This window comes from Oreochromis niloticus, linkage group LG20, assembly GCF_001858045.2.
Source record: "Oreochromis niloticus isolate F11D_XX linkage group LG20, O_niloticus_UMD_NMBU, whole genome shotgun sequence".
Classification (NCBI taxonomy): domain Eukaryota; kingdom Metazoa; phylum Chordata; class Actinopteri; order Cichliformes; family Cichlidae; genus Oreochromis; species Oreochromis niloticus.
The window spans coordinates 5,138,803-5,162,643 of record NC_031984.2 but is presented as its reverse complement, the minus strand read 5'-3'; the positions used below and the strand labels follow the sequence as shown (position 1 = coordinate 5,162,643).

Below are 23,841 nucleotides of genomic sequence, written 5' to 3'. Positions count from 1 at the left end.
GAAACAAAACGCATTAGTAACTTTTTATTCATTTTTTTAATAAACATTCAGACATCATCATCATGACATCATACAGCATCATTATAATTGGGTCTTCATCACCCTCCTCTTCTTCATTCTGATTGCACTGTAACATGTACATTACATTTCTCTAAATAAAGTTTTATTATTCAAACTGCAGCAGCAGATTATTCTGTTGTTGATCAGTGAAGCTGCTGTTTATATTATTGATTGTGTATATAATATACTTTTTATTTGTACACGCAGGAAAGGTTTAAATATGGCACAATTAAAAATATATATAAATAGATGCAGCTGTCACGTGACCTCTTAGCAGTCATATGACTCAGCTGATCCTTTTCTGTCAAATCTGCTGCTCCTCTCTTTGTTCTCAGTCAGCTGACGGCTGCTGTCAGATCAGTGTTTACGGGAAACCTTTTTCCCACCAACACTGTGCCAGTCGTGTCTTTGGAGAACCAGCACAAATTTCACAGGTTTAAAAGGTAGACATTATCCAGTGTAGCCCCGCCCACAGCCTCTGACATCAGTGGTTCCCCCAGTGGAACTCTTATTTTGTGGAGCTATACTGGTACTGTTTGTTTTTCTGTTTTTTGTGGGTTTTTTAGGACCAGCACACAGTTGGTGGAAAAAAGGCTCAATGGCATATGTTGATAAACTGATCCTCACCTTTCAAATTAAAAGTCTGTTTACAAAAGCAGCTTACTTGGCCCAGACTGGTTGGCGAGTGGTTGCTTGTAGTATCTAAATGAAATTGGTTTCAAAAATGTACACAGTGCTGCACCAAAAACCTCTGCGATTTCTTTGGTCACTAGCAGACTGCGACACACGGATGTAGTTTGCATGGACGATGGCAACCTGTCTGCAAACACTACCAACTACTCACTAACAGAAACTGCTCACCTTCAAAGTAAAAGTTGCACATTTTGAAACATTCGTTTCACCAATGAGCCACAACTTTTACTTTGAAGGGAAACTGGTCTCCGTCTCTCATTTGCGTTTCACCTCCACTTGGTGTTTAGCGAGTGTTTGCAGACAAATTGGCATCTTCTATGCAAACTACAGGCAACTGCAGCAATCTGACAGCGACCAAAGCAGTCACTAAGTTTTTGATGATTGATTTTTGAACTACACAACTACCATACTTGCAAACTGGTCGAGGAATGCATATTTTTCCTACCACAGGCTGCCAGGTGATCAAAACCATTTATCAAATTGTATAAAAACCTGCTGTTTCTATACGAGTATACTTGAGCTATCAGCAGTAAAAACCTCCCCTCACCTGGACCACTTCAGGCAGACAGCCAACCTCTCATAGCTTCACAATGCAAAGCGCTCTAATGTGACTGCTGTTGCGATTTCTTATTGTAAATAAAGCTGAATTGAATAAACACTCTAGGTGCTGATTTTTTCCAGCCAACTAATGTATGTAAACAAGGTTACATAACAGTTGAAACGAGCCATTTAAAATAAGCGAGATAACCAATCAGGACAGGAAGTGCTTCGTAACAAAAAGGCCAACTGATCGTGGGCGTCTTCGAGAAACAGCAGCTCTGACAGCAAACCGGCAGTTCTCACGAGATAAAATCTAAAAAAAACCCTCACAGTTAAAACTCACTTCAGTCATATGATTTACCTGCTCAGCATGTGTGTGTGTGTGTGTGTATGCGCATGTTTGTCCATCTTTGTGTGGCCCATCCATCAGGCACACTGCAATATGAGGACATTTCTGCATAGCAAAAGGTTTTTATGCACTGTGATGGAATTTCTGTAATACAAGGACATTTCTGAATTATGAGGACATTTTGGAACACTTTGAACTATACTGGGATTTCTACATTATGAGGGCACTTGTGCTTTCTCAGAGCATTTACATCTCTGTATTATGAGGACATTTCTGACTCTGGTGAGACGTCGACATTTTGAGGTAATTTTAGGCTACTTTTTAATTCTGAGGACATTTTTTTTACTTTGAGGACACTTCTGAATTGTAAGGACATATCTTCACAGTGAGGACATTTGTGAATTATGAGGACATTTCTGCATTTGGAGGACACTTAGGGGATAATTCTGCTTTACAAAGGCATTTGTACATTATAAGGGTATTTATACGCTCTGTGGGGACTTTGTGTCCAGTGCACATTACAGGAGATACATCAAGTCAACGCGGGGCCCTACAAGGAAGGGATACAAATGTGTGTGCGTTTCTCTCAATGCTAACCAGTAAATAAAATCATCATTCTTCCATCAGTGTGTAATCTCAGGAGGCTAGCTTCTCTTCTTTCTCCCCTTCGGCCTCCCCCAACAGGACACACAGCTCTGAAAGTCTCTGCTGCATCTTAGGAATTCCCAGCAGCTGGTTCTCCAAACGATGCTTCTCCTCCTGAGACACAGCACATCACAGAAACCACAAACACAGACACATAGAAATACAATGAATATATTATGTTTAATTTTCTGTGAATATTGTTGTTACAGGTGTTGCACTTGTTTGTTTTTTCTAAGCTTCCTGTCACTCTTAAATCCGCCAGTGTCTGTACTTGTACCTGAAAGCTCTGTTTCCTGATTCAGCAGCTTTATCCACCATTACTACAAACAGCATCTAATAGAATTATAATAACTTTGGTTATTGCGTGTTTGCTTCCCTAATGTGGCCGCCTGTTTCTGATTGATACCCCAGCTAAACAATAGTCATTAATGTTTACTCTACAGGCAAAGAAACAACTGACTGCAAGTCAATAGAAGACGAAAATATGACGCTACAAACTGAAGCCTGACACTCGACACTGCGTGATGCATCACAACTTCATGTTAACATACCACAACTTTTTAGTGCTGTTAAGATGCAATGGAGCTTTGTGAAGAAGCTCAAGATTGTCATAGTTACTCACTAAAGACTAAATTTATCAAAACAAAGAAACACGAGGAAGCAAATGTGTACTGCCACTCGCATGTCTATGTGGCTGGGAGCCAGCTGATGTGTGATTTATAGTTCTGCGTTTAATCTAGACTACACACGTAGCTCACGCTGTTGTTTATACTTGTTTCTCGAGCTCATGGTTGGATTTCTCTCTTCGAGCTGATCCATTCTCCTCCAGAACAGGAGGAAAAAATGCAGAAATAAAAATGTAAATGATGGCACATACATTATATTGACATCTGTAATGTGAACATAGCATAATGCACAGAGTGAAACGGTAAGTGGTGCAATCTTTACCTCCACTTTGCTCACAGTGAACTTTTCTGACACAAGAGTTCATTAACAATGTTTGCATCCTCGGGCCTTTATCAATACACCCGGCTGGGGCCTCACCAGGCTGCTTAGGGTCAGCTCAGACATGATCGATACATTCTTAAGGACTCTAATCACACAGTTCTGCTACTGCTGCTGAGTATCTCGGGCGTGAACACCAACACGGCGTGTTTTAGTGAGTGCAGTGAAAGTAATACTCTTACAGAAATTACCAGAATCACACCAGAGGAGACTGTATCAGATCCTTCACCTGGTATCAATAATACAACTATCCAGCAGGTATTTTCCCATAAATACCGGGATGTAACGATAGGCCATCTGTTATCCTGGAACGCCTTCAGTCCGTGGGGACGAGTACACAGATTGCTTTTTTGTTATTTCTGCAGTTCAATCAGTGTAATGTGTATACGCCGAGCCTTTATTTCCCTTTGTATTTGGCAGCAAACACGACGCACGGCGCTAAATCATTGTATGCTTCCTCGTGTGATATGACCGCTGATGTGCTGATGCTTAATATCAATATTTTTGCATATTTTAGCCGCTCTAAGCGGTAATGACTTGAGTTAAAGTCAGTACTTCACCCGAGCTCCTCACATAAGTGAGAGTAAAATAAACAAAGTCACCAACGTGCACTGAAGAACAAGAGACCTGTTTGTGCACCAGTCAATCCTATAATTAGATACTGTGTTTAATCGCAGATTAAGTGTACGATGATGTGCTTGAATCCTGCCGCTGTGTTTGTGTGTTAAATATATGTATCTTTGTCTGATTGTCCTTATTATAGTTTTCTCTGAGAAGCTGCAGGCTGAGCATCATCATCACTGCTGAGGTGTTGGGATCGACCCCTGAGGAGGTGAAGTCTGCTAGACTTCCCACAGAGTAAGATCTGTGTGTTTTTCCCACAGCAGCTTCTCCTGCTGAAACCTGTTTTCACTGTTTCAGGTGAAGCAGAGCAGGTTAATAAACACTTCATGCTCTGGATTAATAAACTCTACCTTCAAATCTGAAGGCTAACGATAAACTGCAGCAGCCCTGCAGCCACTAATGATCCGTCACATGACAGAGAGGAGCCAGCTGACTGGCTGCTCTCACTCTCCTCGCCGCTTCCGTGCTTTGACCTCACTTGCTCACACATCATGTGCTGCAGGCGTGTTGTTGTGGTACTGATGGTTACCACAGTAACCGCTGCATGCGCAAAGGCAGCAGTCAGAGGGGTCGCGGTAATTTTAGCGTGTTTACGAGTCAGGAGGGTTCAGTGATCAGCTCCGCTCTCTCTCCTCCGCGCAGCGGGATGATCACAGCAGGATGTGAACATCGCTTTCACGGAGTTACAGATGCTGAACGCCCTGTAAGTGACGCCGGGGGGGTCGTCCTGCGGGTACGAAACAGAAACGCACTGACAGAACTGCTGCTAAAGGCTCACAGTCAGGACGCTGAGCTTGTTTAACTCCTGCAAAGAGTTTAGGTTTCTGTTCGTGCGCAGTATTGAGCTGTGTGTGGGTGTTCCAGTGATAGCCCCAAGTATCGCACCAAAGCCCCTCCCCTGTGTGAAATAATTATAATCTAAAAATCTGAACCATATAAATATCTGACATAAAGCTATCATCAGGCCTAGTTTTTCTTTTAATTGTGAATGCCATCAACTCAACCTTTCACCTCACAAATCTCATCATGTGACCACGAAACTGAGAGAAAGGGAAGCATTTCAATGAAACTCTGCCGAGGAGTTTGCAAAGGCACCGTGCACTCTGAACCCCGATAACAAGACGCAGTCTTTCAGAAACAAATCATCCACATGATGTTGGACACGTGGCAGGTTTTAGAGATATTTCTGCCAAACTTGGAGATGCTTTTTGTACATTTCTGTCTTTAAAAGCAGTAAAAAACTTACCAAAATGAACCAAAGTAATCGACAAAATGTGCAGAAACAACTGAACCATGTAAAAGCTTAAAGTCTGCAAATGATAAGGACCTCTGATAACCCTGCATAATGAAGGGAGAACCGTTTAGATCCCACATATAAGAGGAAACTGTCTAACAATGGGGCATCACTGATCATGGTCCTTCATGCTTCTCCACTTTCTGTCACATTAGGAGAAGCTGTTAGAGTCCAATGAGCCCATAAAGCTGCAATAAGTGATCTCAATGTAAAAATAAGTCAAAGATACCTCTGAGATTCAGTTTAATTAAAGGAATTCATGACCCAATGAGCAGAGCAGCCTTGTCGTTCTGTATGTATTAAGCAGCGAGCTGTTATTAGAATTCAGTTTGCAAATGGCTAATAAAATAAAACGGCCAGTTATGAGTAAAGATGGAGTGACCGTGTAGCCTCTGTGTTTTGAGCTCTGTGGTTGCAGATAAATGTGGGTTTCCAAACCTGAACCTGTGCGGTCCTCTGGCCTCTGCAAACACAACCGACTCCGATTTACATACAGAGCGGGGAGCTGGGATTACAGGGGTCACTCGAGATGACTTTTATATGTATGAACAGCTATTTATAAAGTTACTTTGACATAATCTTGACTCTATGCAAAGTGATTTTCCTGCTGGTGAAGTTTGGGATACTACGCCTCCTATAGAGCTTCTCAAAGGACACGTGGAATATGACAAAATAATTTTAATGTTAAATTTTTTGCTGAATGTTTTACATTGTACGCCTCAGGCTCGGACTCAAAGGTCTCCTTCATCATGGAGGGAGATGCAGCACCGGCCGAATGATGAAGAATATTGAGACCGACTCGCTGTTTAATCCCCGTAAGCAGAAGGCAGTTGGCGACTCCGTGGTGCGTTTGATCACCTTTGTTTTACCCGTGTATGTTTTAGCCTTTGATCTCGTCACCCACTGTTATCTTCCAGACTCTTCGTGTTATACGTTTTGTCTCTGCTGAACACCGATTGTCGTCCCCTCCCATCCTGCTGCGTATAAAAGCTTTTTCGGTGGTTCGGGGTCAGCGTACCTTCCCGTGCCCACTCTCACAGCAACACCAACAAGTCCAAAGTTTGAACACGCACGTTAAATATTAAAACTCTGTGTGTGGTAACATTCGACAACCGCTAAAATCTGCTTTTTAGCTAACAGAAGATGAGAGCTGCTGCTCATACTCTGAGACTTTTGAGTTTTAACACTTTAGTTTAACACAAATAACTAACAGTTCAGTGGAGTTTAATGGCTTCATCTGCTTGTGAGAGAGAGCGTCTGATTGGCTAAAATCAGTGTTGCTAATGACTGTGTCCACAGCATTGCACAGGTGAAGTTTCTGCAGGTAGTGCACCAGTTGTGGATCAGAACCTCAAACATGTTTATCCTGTGTAGCTGTCCTTTGTTTTAAACATCTGAAACCAACAGTTTTTTAAGTCTGCACTATGAAATCACATGTGTGCATTTCATATTGATCAGTCGTGTCGTCATCCAGCCTAAATGTGCAGCAATGTTATTTGTGTAGCTCTAGAGTCCAAGCGTGGTAATCCAGCATAAATTAAAGATCTGACAAGTTATTTTCCACATGCAGGTGTGCTGAAGTAAAAGCATAATGCGGCGTCGCATTAGAAAAAAGTAATCACAGCTTTTCTGGCATTTTTGTAAGAGACTGATGACAGCACTTTGAGATGCTTTTCTCTTTTGTTCCACAGCCATTCCTGGTTAAATCCTGATCTGTGCTGTGTTACTGAAGGAAAATCAGAGACAGCTGCATTCACTTTAAGCTGTTTTAACAGTTGTGGATCAATAATAAGCACATTTAAGCCGGGGGTTTTATGTCTTACAGCTAAGTTTAAGTATAAATCTTACAAACAGACCTGAACAAGAGCCACCTGGGGGCTGGACCCTCCAAACAAACCACACACACCTTTTTTGTTTCTAACATGACACGGTCTCACAGCAGCACACACTCAAATAAAACACCTGCTGCTGGGGACCAATCATAGAGCTCGAATTAAACACACACAGACCTGCAGAGAGAGGCGCGTGGAGGCATCCAGAGGTTCAAACCTCCACCCTCCTTCTCCATCGAACTGCAGCAGGTGCGAGTGGTACTTCCTGTGAGACAGAGGAGGAGAAGATTAGTTGGAGGGTGTGGCAGCCGGCAGCAGCTCAGAGCTATGCTGCCCCCTGCAGGCTGAAAAGAAAATTAAATAAAACCCGAGTTCACTGCTGATCTTTGAGTCAAACTGAGTAAGAGTCACATGAGTCACGTACTTTTATCTGCAGTTTTGGCATCTCGAGTTTCACTAGTCTGTGGATTTCAGTTTTGCTGCACGCTGTGTAAAACTTTATTCATGACATTTAAAGACTTTGTAAAGACTTAAAGACAAATAAATATGAAATGAAAGCATTTACATGTTCCAAGTCAGGAAACATCACCTTGAAAAGTGTTTGAATGTCATTGTTGTTTAGAAATCGTGCAAATTTAACCCACAAAATGTAACCTGATGACACAGAAGCAGCAGAGATGACAGACTCAGCTGGCATCTGATCTTTTAGAATACCACACTTTCATTTTGCCATCATGCTTGTTTCTTTTGTGTCTTTTTCTTTCAGATACCGTTGGTCACAGCACATGTAACATGTCTTGAATGCAAGACATGAGAAATAATCCACAAAATTCAAATAAATGTGTAATAGGTCACGTCTCAGTTATAACACATTCTCAAAATGTAAGACCGGTCACAGATATGATATTTTACAGACTGCAATAAAAAAACATCCAGCCACATTTTAAGAGTTGCCCTTTTTTCATGAGCACTCACAGTGTAACTGTTGTCTTTGGACTCACATGATACTGGAAGCTACCCACATGACCAATGACACCTTTTTACTTTTAGTACTAGCAGCAGCACCCCTCAGCCTCCTAGCAGATTACTAGTGGTATCAATTTCAAAATCCTTCCTCCTTCAAGATTTTCAGAAAACTTGACCTCTGACCTTGAGGTCAAGGTCACCTATGATATCAATTTAACTGATTTCCCTTTTACGGCTGAGCAGTAAAAACTAAAATAAACAAAAAATCAACACATCTAACAGATTTATGATTTCCTATTAAAACAGCTGCTCTGGTGACTCTGTGTGTGTGTGTGTGTGTGTGTGTGTGTGTGTGTGTACTGACCACAGGGAAGGCCTGTGAGTGATTGACAGCAGCGCGATCCCAGCATCCTTTGCAGCCTGGAAGATTCTTCCCTCCACGTCGATGCTCACAGCGCTCGTACACTCGTCCAGCAGGGCGTACCGAGGGCTGGGCGAGAGACATTCACACGCACACAAAGAGAGGAAAAGAGAGAGAGAAGACAGGGTGACTATGATGGGCGCACACAGAGTCACAGTCACGCTGAGTATCTGTGAGATTTACATGCTTCTATCTGAAATGGCAGCTTCTATTATTTCTATGTTCTGAGTTTTTCTAGCTACCAAAATAAGTCGGCATGAAAATAACATGAATTCTCTACAAACGTAAACACACATTTACCTGTACACTAAAGTACAGTCCCATTTAAACTTCAGTTTATATCTCAGCAACAGGACATGCAGACGTTTAAATGGCACTTTCCTCATGGAAACACCAAAAAACACATTTAAAAAACTTATTGAAACCGTCTCTTCCCAGGAATCATGACCTGGTTACTAATTTTGTGTAAGTTTCATGTGTCACGCTGTCTCATCTTGGATAGACAGACACTTGCTTTTCTGTGATATAGCTGGAAGGTGTAATTTGGCAGAAAGGAAATAGTTGCTTAATGCAAACTTGACCTTTCACTGCAGAATTTGCACAGATTTGGGGCTAAACGGTCCTTTAATATTTGCTATTCTTGCCATGTTGACATGTTTTTTAATCTTTTTGTCGTCAGCTGTCTGAGCTGGTGTGAAATCTGTTCACGGCTCATAAACAGGCCACTTACAGTATGTTAGTCATCATAAAGGTGGCAGCAGATGAAACCATTATTTTAATAGCGGAGCATAATCTGACAGAATAAACAGAAACAGGCCTGACGCCTGCGCTGACTGCATCTGAACCAGCTGCAGGGATGTTTCACTCTGACGGAAAACGGAAACGTGTTGGTTTAACAGTGTGTGTGTGAAATAAACACGGCAGCGGTGACAGTCCTAAAACATTTCCAGGTCATGGGGTGCCGATTTAACTCACCGGGTAGAGCTGATAATGAATAGGCCATAATGCTAATACTAAGGCCAATCATGAGCGACCCTATTGCAATAAAGGCTAAAAGCCCAAAAACTATATATTAAAAACAAAAAAAACTTTTCCAGGTGAAACTGAGAGAGAGTGCCAAGTTAGCCAGAGCTAAGCTGGAAGACAAATGGACCTCAACCAGAGTCCTGCCAGAGCTTACAAAGAGGCAGGGCTACGAGTTAGTGAGAGCTACGCTGAAGTTCAACACGAGCACGCCCAGTGTTTAGAGTCTGCTCGAAGGGAGCGTGTCCAAGGACATGTGGGCGTTACTGGGGTGGTTATTTTAAAGCAGCTATCTAAATGAATAGGGAGAGCGCTGTTAACTTTAATCTCACCAGGACCCCGTTGAAACGTACAGAATCATCATGAGTCAAATCCGATTTCATATGCAAAGTTAACACATTACAGTTTCTACAGGGGCTCAGTTCAAAGTACCAACACGAGCAACGTCTCAGATCCTCCCACCCAGAGCCAAGAAACACAACAGTTTACATTATAGACAAAGTAAGCCTACACTCACCTACATATCACCTATAATAACAGCTACTACACAGCAGTAAACCTCTACTGCAACAAAACGCTCGCCCAGCATGTTTCTGGCTCTGTGGAGGCAGAGGGCAGGTTTACCACCACCTTTACCCTTAAAAACGCTTCCTTCAGATTTCTGTTCAGACCTCTTTGAGCACCTCATCGCTCTGTCATGGAGTCTCTGTCCAAAGTCCAGCCCGAGGACAGCCAGATGCTGTGAGCATCCTTCACTCATTAAAGAGTGAGACCTTACCGGTGGTAGAACATCCGAGCCATCCCCATCCGCTGCTTCTCTCCTCCAGACAGAACATCTTTCCAGTCATTGATCGACTCCCAACCTGAGAAGCACATACACAGGTGTCACCACAGCAGTGCTGCATTACAACAGGTACAGATTATCCCAGTTAAACGACATTTACAATTGCGTGTGTCCATGCACCTGCAGACTGACGCTTTATGAATCTGAGTCCAGAGGGAAATGTGTAAAATTTCCCCCTCACAGTCTTCTGGTAGTGCTGATGTACACATGATGTGGCTCAAGTGTAAGTGTAACACTACTAATTCAGTATTTACATGTTTACAGCGATCAAACTCTCTAAGACATCATTTTATAAGTTTTTCTACACTTGTTTACAACTAATGATAAATATGTTCATTCATTAACTTGATTCAGGTGAAGTGAAAAGCTCTCTGTATTTTTATGTTTAATACTGGTGACAGGTGAGCCGGTCTTTCCTGAATCCTGCCACCTGACACATCCTGGCATCATCCTGCAGCTGCTGCGAGCTCTCAAACTGACTACAAGTGTCAGTCAAACAGTCGAGCACCCTTCACGGCAGGCTGGGGACGGGGCACTGATTAAATATTTAGCAGAATTTGATTTGAGCATTCGAACCGGTTTGAATGTTTGTGATAGAGCGGTTCTCAAAATTAAATGTCATATAAAGTGAAATGAGGTCGAGGCACCATTAGATGTGAAATGATTTGTCATAATTATGTCTTGGTTCAATCACCTCACAATCTGCCTCACGAGTTTCCCGTCTTCTATATTTGTTTGTGTAGTTGAGTCTGAGTTGCTGTGGAGGTTTTTCTGCCTGTTTACTCCAAACAAAGTGCAGAGCACAGCTAAACACACACACTCAGACCGACCTCCCTCTCTGTCCAGGATGTAGCGCAGGTGGACAGTGCGAAGGATCTCCTCCAGGTCTGAATCTGTGAGTCCTCTCTGAACCATCTCCTCCACTGAGTCCGGATAGATCACCTGGTCTCTGAGGGTCCCCTCTGACATGTAAGGCCTGTAAACCACACAGAACAGGAAACCACAAGCCTTTACTTAACTTTGTAAAACACCAAGAAATGGTTGTTGGTGCTAACTGGACCCATATCAATATAAAGTGCTGAACTGAATTTGGTACTAGTAGTAGTAGTATTACCTCTGTGGGATGTAGAACATGTGCTGTGGCTCCGGTCGGTACAGGACTCCTCCATAAACGGGCCACAGCCCACTGAGGATCCTGAACAGGGAACTCTTCCCACAGCCGTTTGGACCGGTGATCAGCACGTTCATCCCATCGTCCACCTGAGACACACAGAGAGACAAATCCACAGGTCTGTCTTTTCAAGTCTTTACAGAACATATGTGCACAGAAGCCTGTACTGCAAAGCATGATTTAGGAGTTAAAGATGTGAGATTACACCCAGGTTTTAAATATGAAAGGGGTTTACTGAGGCAAGCCAGGCCCGCACAGCCATGAAAACATGGTTTGGACTTGACCTGCTCTGAGAAAACAGCTCAACAGATGAATGTCTGCAGAGAGCATCTACAGGCTGTTGAGCATGAATGAAAAATACAAGTTCTCATTGTTTTTTGTAGCTGTGTACTCCAGATACTAATTAAAGCAGTAAAATCTTGCACTTGTTGGCACTAAACTTGTAAATAATCCTTCGCACTGGCTTTTATTCAGTTATTATTTGTTCTTTATTTCTTCTCCACACTGTTTAACACCACCAGGCTGCAGCTGAAAGTATGAGGCTACGGCTAATAAGCCTGTTAGCAACAGCAACAGATTCATATACAGTCGGATCGACCTTGTCTTAACGATGGGGCAGTGTTTTAAAAGTCATAATTTTTTTATTTGCTGATTAACTACCTACCTAATTACCTCCTACAGCACAACTACTCAACAGCACAGACTCCTTATTTTTGTAGCGCTGAGCTACGGCTGAAAGTCCCACAGATACCTGCAAAGAAACCTGTTTTTTCCACAGACTGTCTTTTATCATAGTGCCCAACCCCCACGTATTAAAATAAAAAGTATTACAAAATGTATCCCGTGTGATCTCGATCTGTTCCCCACATAAAGGCTGATAACGTGTCCTCGTGTGTATAATTAACAGTGAAGCTGTAGCTTCTCTTCTCTCTTGGTGAAACGCAGGCAGCAGACAACAAAGAGTCGGCACTGTGAAGATAATCCTTTGTTGACAACAATTATGGCCATTACTGTAACGGCAATCAAAGCCTTTGTGAGTACAAACACCAGGTGTACAAACCACCTGTACAACAAGCTTTTGCCTAATATGAGACGTATGCGAGCTTGGTTTGCTATTATCTTCAAATTTGGCAGATTCTTGTAAGCTTGTACGAGAACCACCACCACCCACCCCCCACCCTCCTTCTGCAAACCTGCAGGGTGCGTCTAAAGCAAGGGTGTGCAGTAGCCTCCTGACACTTCAAAACATGTAATTATCTTTATTCAAGCATTGCACTGAAGCACAGTTCTGATAAACTTTCACTTTGCAATTCGATGTCGTGCTTTTGTTCTGCATCTGCTCCACTGCGTACATGTTTAAGCTTTGGTTAAGTATTATTGTGGTGGTTTAGATTGTTAATATAAAATACAAATCTACAAACATGTAAAGTTTATTTGAGTTCAGTAAAAATACCCAAGGACCCACCTGGGGCAAATACATACTGCATTATTAACCATACAGTCTGGATCTTTTACCAGCTTTAATTCTTGGCTCTGGCTACAGCAGCTGTCTTTCTTTCAGCCTAGATTATATTTTTAAATCCCGTACATTTGTTTAGCTCGTTGTTGTTTTATGCTACGTCTGTCCTTAGCTTAGTGTGGTTGTGTTCGTTGGGTTTAGCTAAGCCAAAAAAAGCTCAAATCTATCCTAAGCATGCTGATGCTGAATTCGTTCTCTGAGCAGGCCCCCGTGGTGCCTGTAAACATGTGACTGAATCTCAGATGTCCCCCCTCACAACAACACACTGAAAGAAGAGACCAATCAAAGCACAGGCTGTGAGAGCAGAGAGGTCAAAGGTTAAGAACCAGACAACAGAGAGGAGTTTCTGTTTCCATCAATGTTCCTCTTCTTCCCCTCTATGTTTCCATCTCTGCTGCTTCTTCTTCTCTCATCCTCTTGTACTGAACACAGGAACCTCATTCTATGCGGCGAGCACGCACAAACACACAAAGTAACACACTCTCTCACTGTTTCGGCACATGCTAATGAGCGATGACCTTTGACCCCAGGCGCATATGGAAAGAATGAGCCCAATCCCAATGTCCACAGGCTCACAGTCTTTGAGGCTTGCTCCCGCAAAGGCAGCGAGGGTTCGGTGTCTGACGCCCACTGTCAAACAGGCTGCAGGAGGGCTCGTTGGTAGAAATTTTGAGCCCTTTATTCACGTTTTTCTGTAATTGCTGCAGACTTTGCCTGAGGGAAATTACCCACAGTTCACAGCGGCTGCAGGGGATGCTTCAGAGGAAAAACACTTCATCAAGAAAGCATCGGCGGATCAGCCAGACTGAAAGTTACAAGTACAAATATGTTTACACAGAATTAGATGAATGCCGTGTTCGTCGTTTATTCTTTTTCATTTTTGCTCAATTATGTTTTGACTAAACTGAGAAAACTGGTATTTAACTGCTTCTTCTTGTCCCATCTGTAAGAGAGGAGCTAGGAAGAAGCATATTCACTGCAGGATTCTGCTGTCACTCCCATATCTGTCAGACCTCCATCATTACACCCCTTCTCGTGCCCTACGCTCAGCTTCTCCTGACTGCTCCTCACTTCAGACTTAACACCAGGGGTGCCGGAGGACTTTAGCTGTGCCGCACCTCATCTTTGAAACCTATCAACACTTCACCTTCGTTAGACAGACTCTCTGACAAATCACAGCTCAGAACCGATCTGTTTTCATCAGCATATCAGCTTCAACCATCTAGTTTCATATCATTCACAATCATATTATTCCAGGATTTTAAATCATTTTTATTACTGTTCTTGTTGTTACTTTTGTGTTGTAAGGTGACATTGTTTTTAAGGGCTTTGAAAGGGGCCAACAAATTATTATCATTACTATTATCATTATTATTATTATTATTATTATTATTATTATTATTATATGCAGTACAAATATATTTGTGTCTCTGTAAAGCGAGCATGTAGTTGACTTCCATTAAATCTGTGATGGTTTTGTGCTTAATCCAAATAAGGACTGGACTGCAGCGGTGCCACCATGTGGCCACAAAAGTACACTGCACACTGAGGAGACACTGACCACACTGAGGATTCATGGTTCGGATCGTAACAGACATTAAAAATATCAAAATAAATAAAAGGAAAAGCCCACAGCAGCTTCCTCTGCTACAAAGAAAGTTCAACATACCCTGGATATCTTTGCATTATCTGGACTCACTCATGCTAACACTGGATAAGCGGTCAAACAAAGTAATTAACTCGCTAAGTTAAACCAGGGTTTCCTGATCTAGATGCGAGCTACTGTATTAATATATTTTAGCTTTGGCTTAGTCTACCTGCAGTTGATATAAAGGCCACAAGTACAAACAAGTGTCTCAATTTGTTTGGTTATGCTTACAGAACAACAACATTATTGTAAAATTGTTTGCACACAAGAGGTTGAACAACAAAACAGGATAACACAATTTTGCAGGATAGGTTACCATGGCGATGTACCCCACTAAGAAGTGAACCACCTTCATAGTACCAAAATATCAGGGATAACCCTGAAGTCACCTGGATAAGCTCAAAGCTGGTTCATAGTACAGGCCTTTGGTGTGTGCGTGTGCACGCATGTCTGCGTGCATATGTGTGTGTGCATGTGTGTGTGTGTGTGTGTGCATATGTGTGTGTGTGTGTGTGTGTGTGTGCGTGCATATGTGTGTGTGCATGTGTGTTACCTGGATATTCAGACAGGACACTACTACATCTCCGGTAGGCGTGATGATTGGCAGGTTCTCACAGCGAATACCCTTTTCCACACTGATCACCTGACCTGCACACACCACAACAGACAAAACAGCTGTCTCAACTTCCTGTTTGGAGTTTGAATGTGGGCGGGGTTTTGCTCTTTAGTGACTGAAGCGACAAACGACACAGGACCAAAGATAACCCAGCTGAGAGTTTGGGAGTAAAGTGCTGCAGAGGTGTTACATGATACAAGACTCACCTCTGATCTGTAGCGGACCACAGACTCTCTGCCCGTGTTGAACTGCTCCTCCTCCTCCTCCTTCAGCTGTTAACTCCTCCTTCTCTCTGTCTGCGGAGCGGCGGTAGATCCCCTGGTTCACATCTTCAAACACATCCAACATCTCAGAGACTCGGGCAGTGTAACCTGCCAGCTCCGTCACCTGCACAGCAGCCAGTCGTCAGTGTGCATCATTTAAACATCAACATGGCATAAAGGAGAAAGGAAGGAGTGAGGAAACACAAGATAAAGACTGGAGGAAGACGAGCAGAAGAAAGGAGGTGATAGTCTCCCTCCAACAGCTGCCTTCTTCAATTACTCCTCTGTTAACCATCAGCCAGAGAATCAGAGGAGGTGAAAAAGAGGAGGAAGCACGGCGTGCACACCTCCTTGTAGGAGCTCATGATTCTCTCCACGGCGTCGGCTGCAGCGTTCAGGAGGTTCCTGGCCGTGGTGAAGGCCTGCGTCCGTTCACTCACAAGCTCCTCCTCCTTCATCACCATGGCAGCCTGCTTCACCTCCTCCGAGTCTGAGCACATCACAGGTCAAAGGTGAAGCAGCTGAACTCTCGTTACGTGCACCAGACTCGCTGTAATACTGTACACCGATAACAGGAGTGCGTTTACCATGTTCAGAGTATCCGGTGGCGGTGATGATGGGCACGGCGACCATCACCAGGCCAGAGGCACTCCACACGTACTTCATGAGGAACTGTTCCAGCATGATGTACCAGAGGCGCTTCAGCAGGATCTGATGGATCTGAGAGGACAGAGACGTGTAGCTCCTCCGCAGCTGGGCCAGCTCCACCTACAAATCAAACACACCCAAACTCGCATGACCATCACAGACATGGCGCTCTCCATCCACAAAATTTAACAGCGATGGTGAAAAACCCCTACCTGTCATCAAAACTGATCACTTCTTAAAACATCAGTGTTTCTTTTTACCTTGTGTCCTCCATAGAAGGCAATCTCCTCTGAGTTGGTGATGATTCGTGAGTGCATGTAACGCAAGTCTCCTTTCCTCTTCGCCTCCTCGGCCACAAGCTTCCCGAATCGAGGCGAACAGGAGCGCAGGACTTTAGCCGTGAGTGCTACGACCAGGCCGGCGATGACCGACGGCCACGTTGTGTTTGCTCCTGCAGAAACGTGTAACGCAGACATGCTGTTAGAACAACCTCAGCCTCAGTCAAAAATAAGGATTAATTACAAGCAACACACCAATGTGTTCACATCATGCGTGAAATCACTTGGCGCTAACATAAGCAACCTTTGGAGCGGGCGGTGCGCAGCAGCGTGTAGCAGGTGACGATCACGTCCAGGATGGGTTTGGTCAGGTTGGAGTAGAGGTGAGCGATGGAGGCCGAAAACATGACGATGTCCTCAGTGAGAGACTGATCGGGATTGGACAGACGCCCGTCCATGTTGCTGACTCTGTAGTAAGTCTGCAGAGATCAACATGTTCAGCAATCAGAGTATAAATAGGTCAAAAATAAGCATCAGACTAATGATCAGAGCATAAAAACTTCAGAACACTCCGTCAGGATGGGGACTGATAAAACACAGTGGATGAGATAACAAAAGATAACAGAAAGGACACAAAGATCACCCTCAAGTAGGACACATGCAACTATAATAATGGGTTATAATAATGGGTCAAAGATTAGCTTGTAACTGATTGATAACGGATAAGGCAGAAGATAAATGTCATTCACTGTCAGAAAATATTCTGGAGATTTGCTTCAGTACCAAGTTGAGCCACCAACTGTTCGGTGAGGCAGCACTGCAGCTGTCCCTGCTAACCTTCCTTAAGGGTAACATAAATAGAGCTTCTCCCTGCTGTCCAAGTAAGGAAATCGTGGCCTGCTGGGCTCTGCGGACTGTCTTGTTCATGAACTTGGCAGCAGAAAGGTGTGAAAAATGTGCCTGACAGCTGTTCAGTTCACGAACTAGTTCCAAAGAAAATGTGAAGATTTGCAGATAATCTAAGTCACATTTAATTAAAAGTAGCACAAAGACAAAATCCCAGATACTGAAACAGGAGAAATACTTTAATTTATTTATTTATTTTCTTTGATGTTAGCAACAGGGGAAGGTTTCTCACTGCGTCTGCTTTTAACAACACTCATTAAGTGTTTGGGAACCGAGGAGTCCAGCTGCTGTTGCTGTTGTTCCAAAGCCAAATGTTTCCCCGATCCTGCTTAATGCTACATGTTTTCAGCTGCTCAACAGCTCAGTTTTCTCCCAGTTCTCAAAGGTACACACTCGTACATACTTATTGGTATTGTCTTGCATGAAAAAATAAAAAAAAAGGTCTGGATGGTAGCACATGGTGCCTGATAATCTTCACATATCACTCAGCATTGATGGTGCTTTTACAGACCACCAACTTATCCATGCACTCTAACTGATATCAAGCTGGATGTCCATTTTTAGCTCAGAGGATGCGGAGTTCATGATTCCATGTCTCCACTTCACTTCATCTTAACTGAGCTCTGGATCTGTCTACGTTTTTTGTTTGTAAACTTCTATTTGTGGTTTCAGTGATGGATTTATGATGGACTTGTGCTTCAGTGATTTTGTGTCTGACTTAATGTAATGCTGCGTGACAGCCTGATGGAGGTGATCAGTCACTCAGTGCTAGTTTTTAGGCTCGAGGTCTCTCGAGACTGTCCCCGTCCATCTGTGCTTGAACCAGTGAAGTGTAAAAATCAGACATTAGTCCTGATAACACACCTGTGGTAGCTGTTTATTTGTGTGTGTTTGTGTTACCTGATTGGTGAAATAAAGCTGGTAGGAATGGTTAACCAATCGGGTCCTGAAGCTGAGGCTCAGCTGACCCTCCAGGAATCTGATGGCGCTGTTTATGAAAGTTGCAGGAACTGCAACGAGGAGCCACTTGGAGAGCTGAAGCACGAAGGCCTGAGGATCCTTCTGAACAATACACCGCACTATCACACCTGACACACACAGCAGATCAATACTGCTGATTAGTGATGATGCTAAACTAACTACATCACCATTTATCTTAAAAATATGATCAATAATAGCGATCGATAACTAATGACTTTATAGACAAACAAGGAGACACACCATCCAGAGACGCGACGTAGATCGACAGGAAGGTCCGGGACATCAGGGTGAGAGAGTGTAAGGCGAGCAGGGCGATCTCTGGACAAAGTAACCGTGGAAACAAGAGCTTCAGCAGCCGAGAAAGTCTGAGGAAAAAGTCCCTGTTGACCGACGGAGACCTGAGGACAGAAACACACGAGAAGTTCATCCTGAGCTCGACCCTGCAGGCCCGGAGCAGCCAGACAGGCGAGCAAACGCTCTGCCGTTTTAAAAACACACCTGCTGTCACTCTTCTTCTGCTTCTTCTTATTCTTGTTCTGCTCTCCGCCATCATCAGCAGAGATCACTGCACCCACTGATGGATCAGATACGCCCAGCTGTTTACCTGCTGCTCTCCTCTGCAAAGACAAACCCACAGTCACCTGCGCTGGTTGTACAGGTGTGAACAGGTTTGTGCAGTTCTGTTTTCAGGTCAGTTTATTCTGAGTCAGCTTCCAGAATATGTTTACTGCTTTCAGTTTATTTATTTTTTTTTAGTATTTTTTCATCTTATTTTTTAGTTTAGTTTTTATTAGTTTAAGTGTTTTTGTGAATGTTCTTTTGATAATCCTGGGGAGGATTTGTCTGTGGATTTACGAAGTTCAGAACAGATACTCCAAAACAAACAGAAAAGGAGGCTGACTCACCTTCACGTAGACATCCCAGCCTCAGCAAACACATGAACTAATGCTTCCCTGTATTGTGTTTGCTAAACAAAGACTTAAACTAAAGGAATCTTTTGTTAGGGCTGTCACGACACCGACCACAGTTATTGCAATTAAAATACATTTCACTATCAAGAATGGCACAGTATCTCCAGCGGCTCCACAGTGTGGTGGTTTACACATCTGCCTAATGTGTGAGAGGTTCAAGATCAGGAGGAGATAAAAATCCTTCTGAGGTTGCGTCAGGAAAGGCAATCCCTGAGAATAAGAATTTTTCCTATCTACCGAAAATATACAATAAAAGAAAAAATTGTATGTACTTAACTTTACTAATTAGCTGCTGTCACTATGAGTGAAAAAGGCATTGATTAAACCAGTATGAACAAATTTCACAGCTATAAGTCCATCCACAAACTGAAGAAACACCTGTAAGTCCAGGTGGAGGGCAGAGTGGGACTAAAAACCTCTGGGGCTGAAACATGAAGCCGGCACTGAGATACCCAGAAACTGCCTTTCCTCTAACAAACACCTGAGGCAAACTCCAAAAGGGAGTCAATCCCCATCGTCTCCTATGTTAAAATGTACAACGTTACAGCACAAAGCCACTGTAATGTAAAATGTGCCCCACCTTAAGAACTGTTCAGTGGGTGAAATTTGTATAGCAGTATCTATCAGTGTCCATCTGGTGAGGCTTAATGTTAGGGGTGTGGCCACTTTGATTGCCATGCACCTGCAGCTGATCGTTGTCTGCCAGGCTCACTCATTGAACTGGACCTCTCCACCATGTTTGTAGTCTTTGTGCCTCTCAAAGCATTTTTCATGAAATAATAATGTCCTGCTGTGAGGTACAGACCATCCAAGATGTTTGTGACTGTCAGTTTTATTGATCTGTTACTACTTAGCAGTAATTAGCAGATATCTATGTCAGTGCATTGCTACGGGTCCAAAGCTAACCACAGTGACAGGTTAGACCTTTGGAAAGCAGAGAAGGGAGGAGCCGTGCCTCACTCAGCAACACAACAGCTCCAATGTGAGTGACTGAGCCTGATTAAGAGCTTGTGTGAGAGAAAAGTTGCCAGAGGGGAAGAAAACTGTTGTTAGTGACTCCTTGATTTATTGCGTCATAAATGTTTTAGTGCTGCGATAAACATCAAAGAGAATCTGCAACCCTAACTGTGCTGAAGCTGGGGCCTTTACTTTGACTGTAAATCCCAAGTTTAGCTACGCAACAATTTCTCATGATTAAAGTATAATTGGTTTTTTATTCCAGGTGACTAAATTGGGTTGTTTTTTTTCAAACCTAGTTTTAATGTTTCATTCAACAATAATGGCCTCTGTGTGTACAGGTGTGTGCGTACCTGCAGCCTCCTCCACACGTACGGGGACAGCTTTTTGACGGCGTACGCTGTGAGCAGGATGGCCGTCAATTTCCTGAGTCTGGAGCTCCGCCTCAGCTGAGCAGGCAGCTTCTCACAGGTCAGCTGCATGCTGACAGGCAGCCGACGAGCGACCAATCTGGGCTCAGAAATCGAAGTGTGTGTCACCGGAGTCCAAACCGAACTTGATCTCAGACGGGTCCGCTGTGAACTGATGCGGGTTTTGTCAAGGAAACATCATGCTGACCTCAGAGCGTGCGCCACCACCTGCACAGACAGGATCAGGTTTTAGATTACACCTCAGTCCAGCTGTAACCGTTAGACAGTTCATGCACTCCATAACACTGCAGAGTAAGCAAACAGCTGGACGGGGCCCAACAAAGCCCTCCAAAAAAACACAAAAAACATGTGGCTGTGAATGAATGATAGGACAGCTCTGTGTTCACAATCATGTAGCGACAAAAGTGGTCATCTATCAAATTTTATTATATTAAAAAAAAGCAAAGACATGTGCGTTTGCTTTTTATTGTGATAACTGATCAACATTTCTTGCTTTGTTGGAGACTAAACCACTGCTCTGGTGCAGTCAGACCAACCAGTCTTAACTAGGAGAGCTCTTTGATTTCACCCATAAATAAAGACATTAGCAGTGCAATCTGGTGCATGACCCATTCAGCAGAATTCAGGAAATTAAGGGCCTGACTCTCACAATTTCCTCCAGGACCCCTACATTAATGTGCCCCTTTCTACATCATCTACACCATGTGTGTCAGTGTGTAATGCAGGGGTGTCAAGCCTGCAGCCCAGCCTGCCAGAGGGTCTGATCCGACACCCTGGATGACTCTGCAAAGTGAGAAAATTGCAGAAAAGTCTTCAATAATTTCATCTTTTCAATAAAGTAAACTGCTGTTCTATAAAAACATCAAATAAAATTGTTACTTAGACCTAAATAACTCCACCTGAGCTTTTAAAGAGCCACTTAAATCTGTGAAACACATGTAATGTCAGTGGAAAGCTTGAGACAAGCTGTTTAAACTGCTCTTACTTTCTTGAGATAACGCAGGCGGTTTGTTATGTCTTCTGTATCGGGCGGCTCATTAAATGTCGCTCTTTACAGAAAAACGAGATTTTATTTTTACATATAGAGGTTATCTTATTTTAAAAGCACACTGACTGCCTGCTACGTGACCCCCTCAGAAGCAGCTACTTTTCATACAATAACTTTAACACATCCAGTGAAGTTAAGTGTAATTTTACCTGCACATGATGGAAACTTTCCAGATTAGAGGCCCTCTAGGTATACAGGTGTGGCTCAAAATATGGGACTTTTTAAGTTGCCTTGTTTTTTTTCCAGCATTGTTGAGCTTTTATACCACGTTAAACATCCACAGCTACAAAACACATACGCTCTGTTAAAAAACATGCAATTATTCTGACACAGAAGGAATGACAGCCAGAAGACGACCCTGCTATCAAAACATGGAAAGACCTTTCATATGCTATAACCTGTTTGTCCAGCCACCTGTCCCACGTGGTGCTCTGAGCCTCGACCCTTGAAAGGTAACTCAAAGTACTTTTCACAGTTTTCTCCAAGGACTTATAAGCACACAGATAAAACATGTTATACACATTAAATTGGTGCATTTTCACAGCTGAATCTATGTCGTATCTCGTGATATTAAAGCTTAAAATTAATTATAGAAAAATAAATCTAAAGAAAATGAAATGTTGGCTGTAGACTGTCACACCTGCAGTGGATCTAAAGCTGATTCATGTGCAGTTTAAACAGAGCTTAGATGTGTTTTCAGTCCTGGAATTTTATTAAGTTATAAGGGCTCAAATGTGTTCTTGCTTGGGGGTCTCTAACTCTGAGAACAGCCATAATATGAAGGTATAATTTTCTATTACTTCATTAGAAAAGCTAAAGTTATTATATTAAAGAAATCAGCTGATTCTGGCGGATCACGTGGAGGTATTTTCAGCTTTTACTGGTTTGACACGGAATAACCCAAAGGTTATTACGCAATGCTTTCATTGGCCCACACTGAGCTGTATGTGACCCATGAACTAAATGAGGTGGACCACCCCCCATGTAACCTGATTTCATTAGTGTAACTTTATGCGTATTATAAGTGTGTTGTGAACAGACTGAAGGAATTTAGGTCTGAGATATATGTAATAATCTGACAATAATGTTGTTATAGGAGGTCAGTAAACGTTGTGTGATATACTGTACACTGTTATATAACGTTAATAAACGTATAGATTATATACATTAATAATTAAATCCTTGCTCTCTCGCTCGCTCTCTCTCACTTACTAACGACTAGGAGGACCGACTCCACTTTAACGTCCCGCAGGTGTCCTGTCGGTTTTCCGGGGACTCTGGTAAGCACTCGCCCGGGTTCAGCAGCAGCAGTCGGTGACCTGTTGAACATCCACAGTCGGTGTGTCGGTGCACAGAGTCCAGCTCCGGTGTGTTAGCTCCGGTCCCGCTAGCTTCTAAGTCTCCTGTGAACACCGACTGTAGCAAACGGCTAACGGCACGCTGTCGTGCAAACTCGTTTATAACACTACTGCCGTTCGCACAGTGTCCTGCCCTCCCGCCGAGCAGCTCTCGACCCGGACTCGAACTTTACACCGGGCTGGGTGACCCGGCAGCGGACCCACGGTTGCTAACTGAAGCTAACTGCTAACAGGAACTTTGTTGTTTCTCTGATGTGGACATGAAAAGCGCTCGAAGTTCCGGTTTAAATCGCTCCTCCTGCTTCACAGCCGCCCGGGACAGACGCGCGCACGATCCGCCGTCACCCCTCCAACAACTTTTTCTGCTACACTGAACCGGTGTGAGGACGGTCACACCGGCGGAGGGAGCGGAAAGTTCAGCATCTGTTTACCTGAGCAGCGGGCCGCGTCCGGATACCGACACAACGTGCCCTGAAGGGCGGGCCGCGTTCCGATAATGAGGACGTGACCTCCCTCTTCTCCTTCTGCTTTTATCCGAACAGAATATAAGTAGCTGGGCAGGGGTGGGGAATGGGTGTTATATTTAAAAAAAATAAATACATGAAATAAAACTTCTGATGGTTGGACATTAAAGTGATACATTTTCAATAAAAGTATTTGAAATTTACAAAATTAACTTCTAAATTTACAATAAAAACACCTTGCATAAATGGCATAAAAAATATTACCACATTTTCTGGACAAAAATAT

At 43.2% G+C, this 23,841-nt stretch overlaps 1 protein-coding gene across 3 annotated transcripts; it reads right to left on the bottom strand.

Annotated features, from left to right (window-relative positions):
• Nucleotides 1-11: 11 nt before the first annotated feature.
• On the bottom strand, nt 12-23,591 carry abcd1 (ATP-binding cassette, sub-family D (ALD), member 1). 3 transcript variants are annotated; one of them, XM_003457625.5, is made up of 17 exons: nt 22,946-23,591; nt 20,608-20,892; nt 18,825-18,943; nt 18,567-18,724; nt 18,246-18,433; nt 16,744-16,918; nt 16,422-16,612; nt 16,101-16,281; nt 15,861-16,003; nt 15,457-15,637; nt 15,188-15,282; nt 11,411-11,556; nt 11,127-11,272; nt 10,231-10,315; nt 8,373-8,498; nt 7,220-7,307; nt 12-2,401 (listed from the first exon to the last, which is right to left on the bottom strand). In XM_003457625.5, exons 2-17 carry the CDS (start codon nt 20,734-20,736, stop codon nt 2,279-2,281), a joined length of 2,274 nt encoding a protein of 757 aa, XP_003457673.1. In that variant the 5' UTR covers nt 20,737-20,892; nt 22,946-23,591; the 3' UTR covers nt 12-2,278. The 3 variants fall into 3 exon arrangements, with proteins under 3 accessions (XP_003457673.1, XP_019205383.1, XP_019205384.1); XM_019349838.2 differs by having other exon boundaries at nt 23,523-23,586; XM_019349839.2 differs by lacking the exons at nt 20,608-20,892; nt 22,946-23,591 and adding an exon at nt 19,878-19,942.
• Nucleotides 23,592-23,841: the final 250 nt, after the last annotated feature.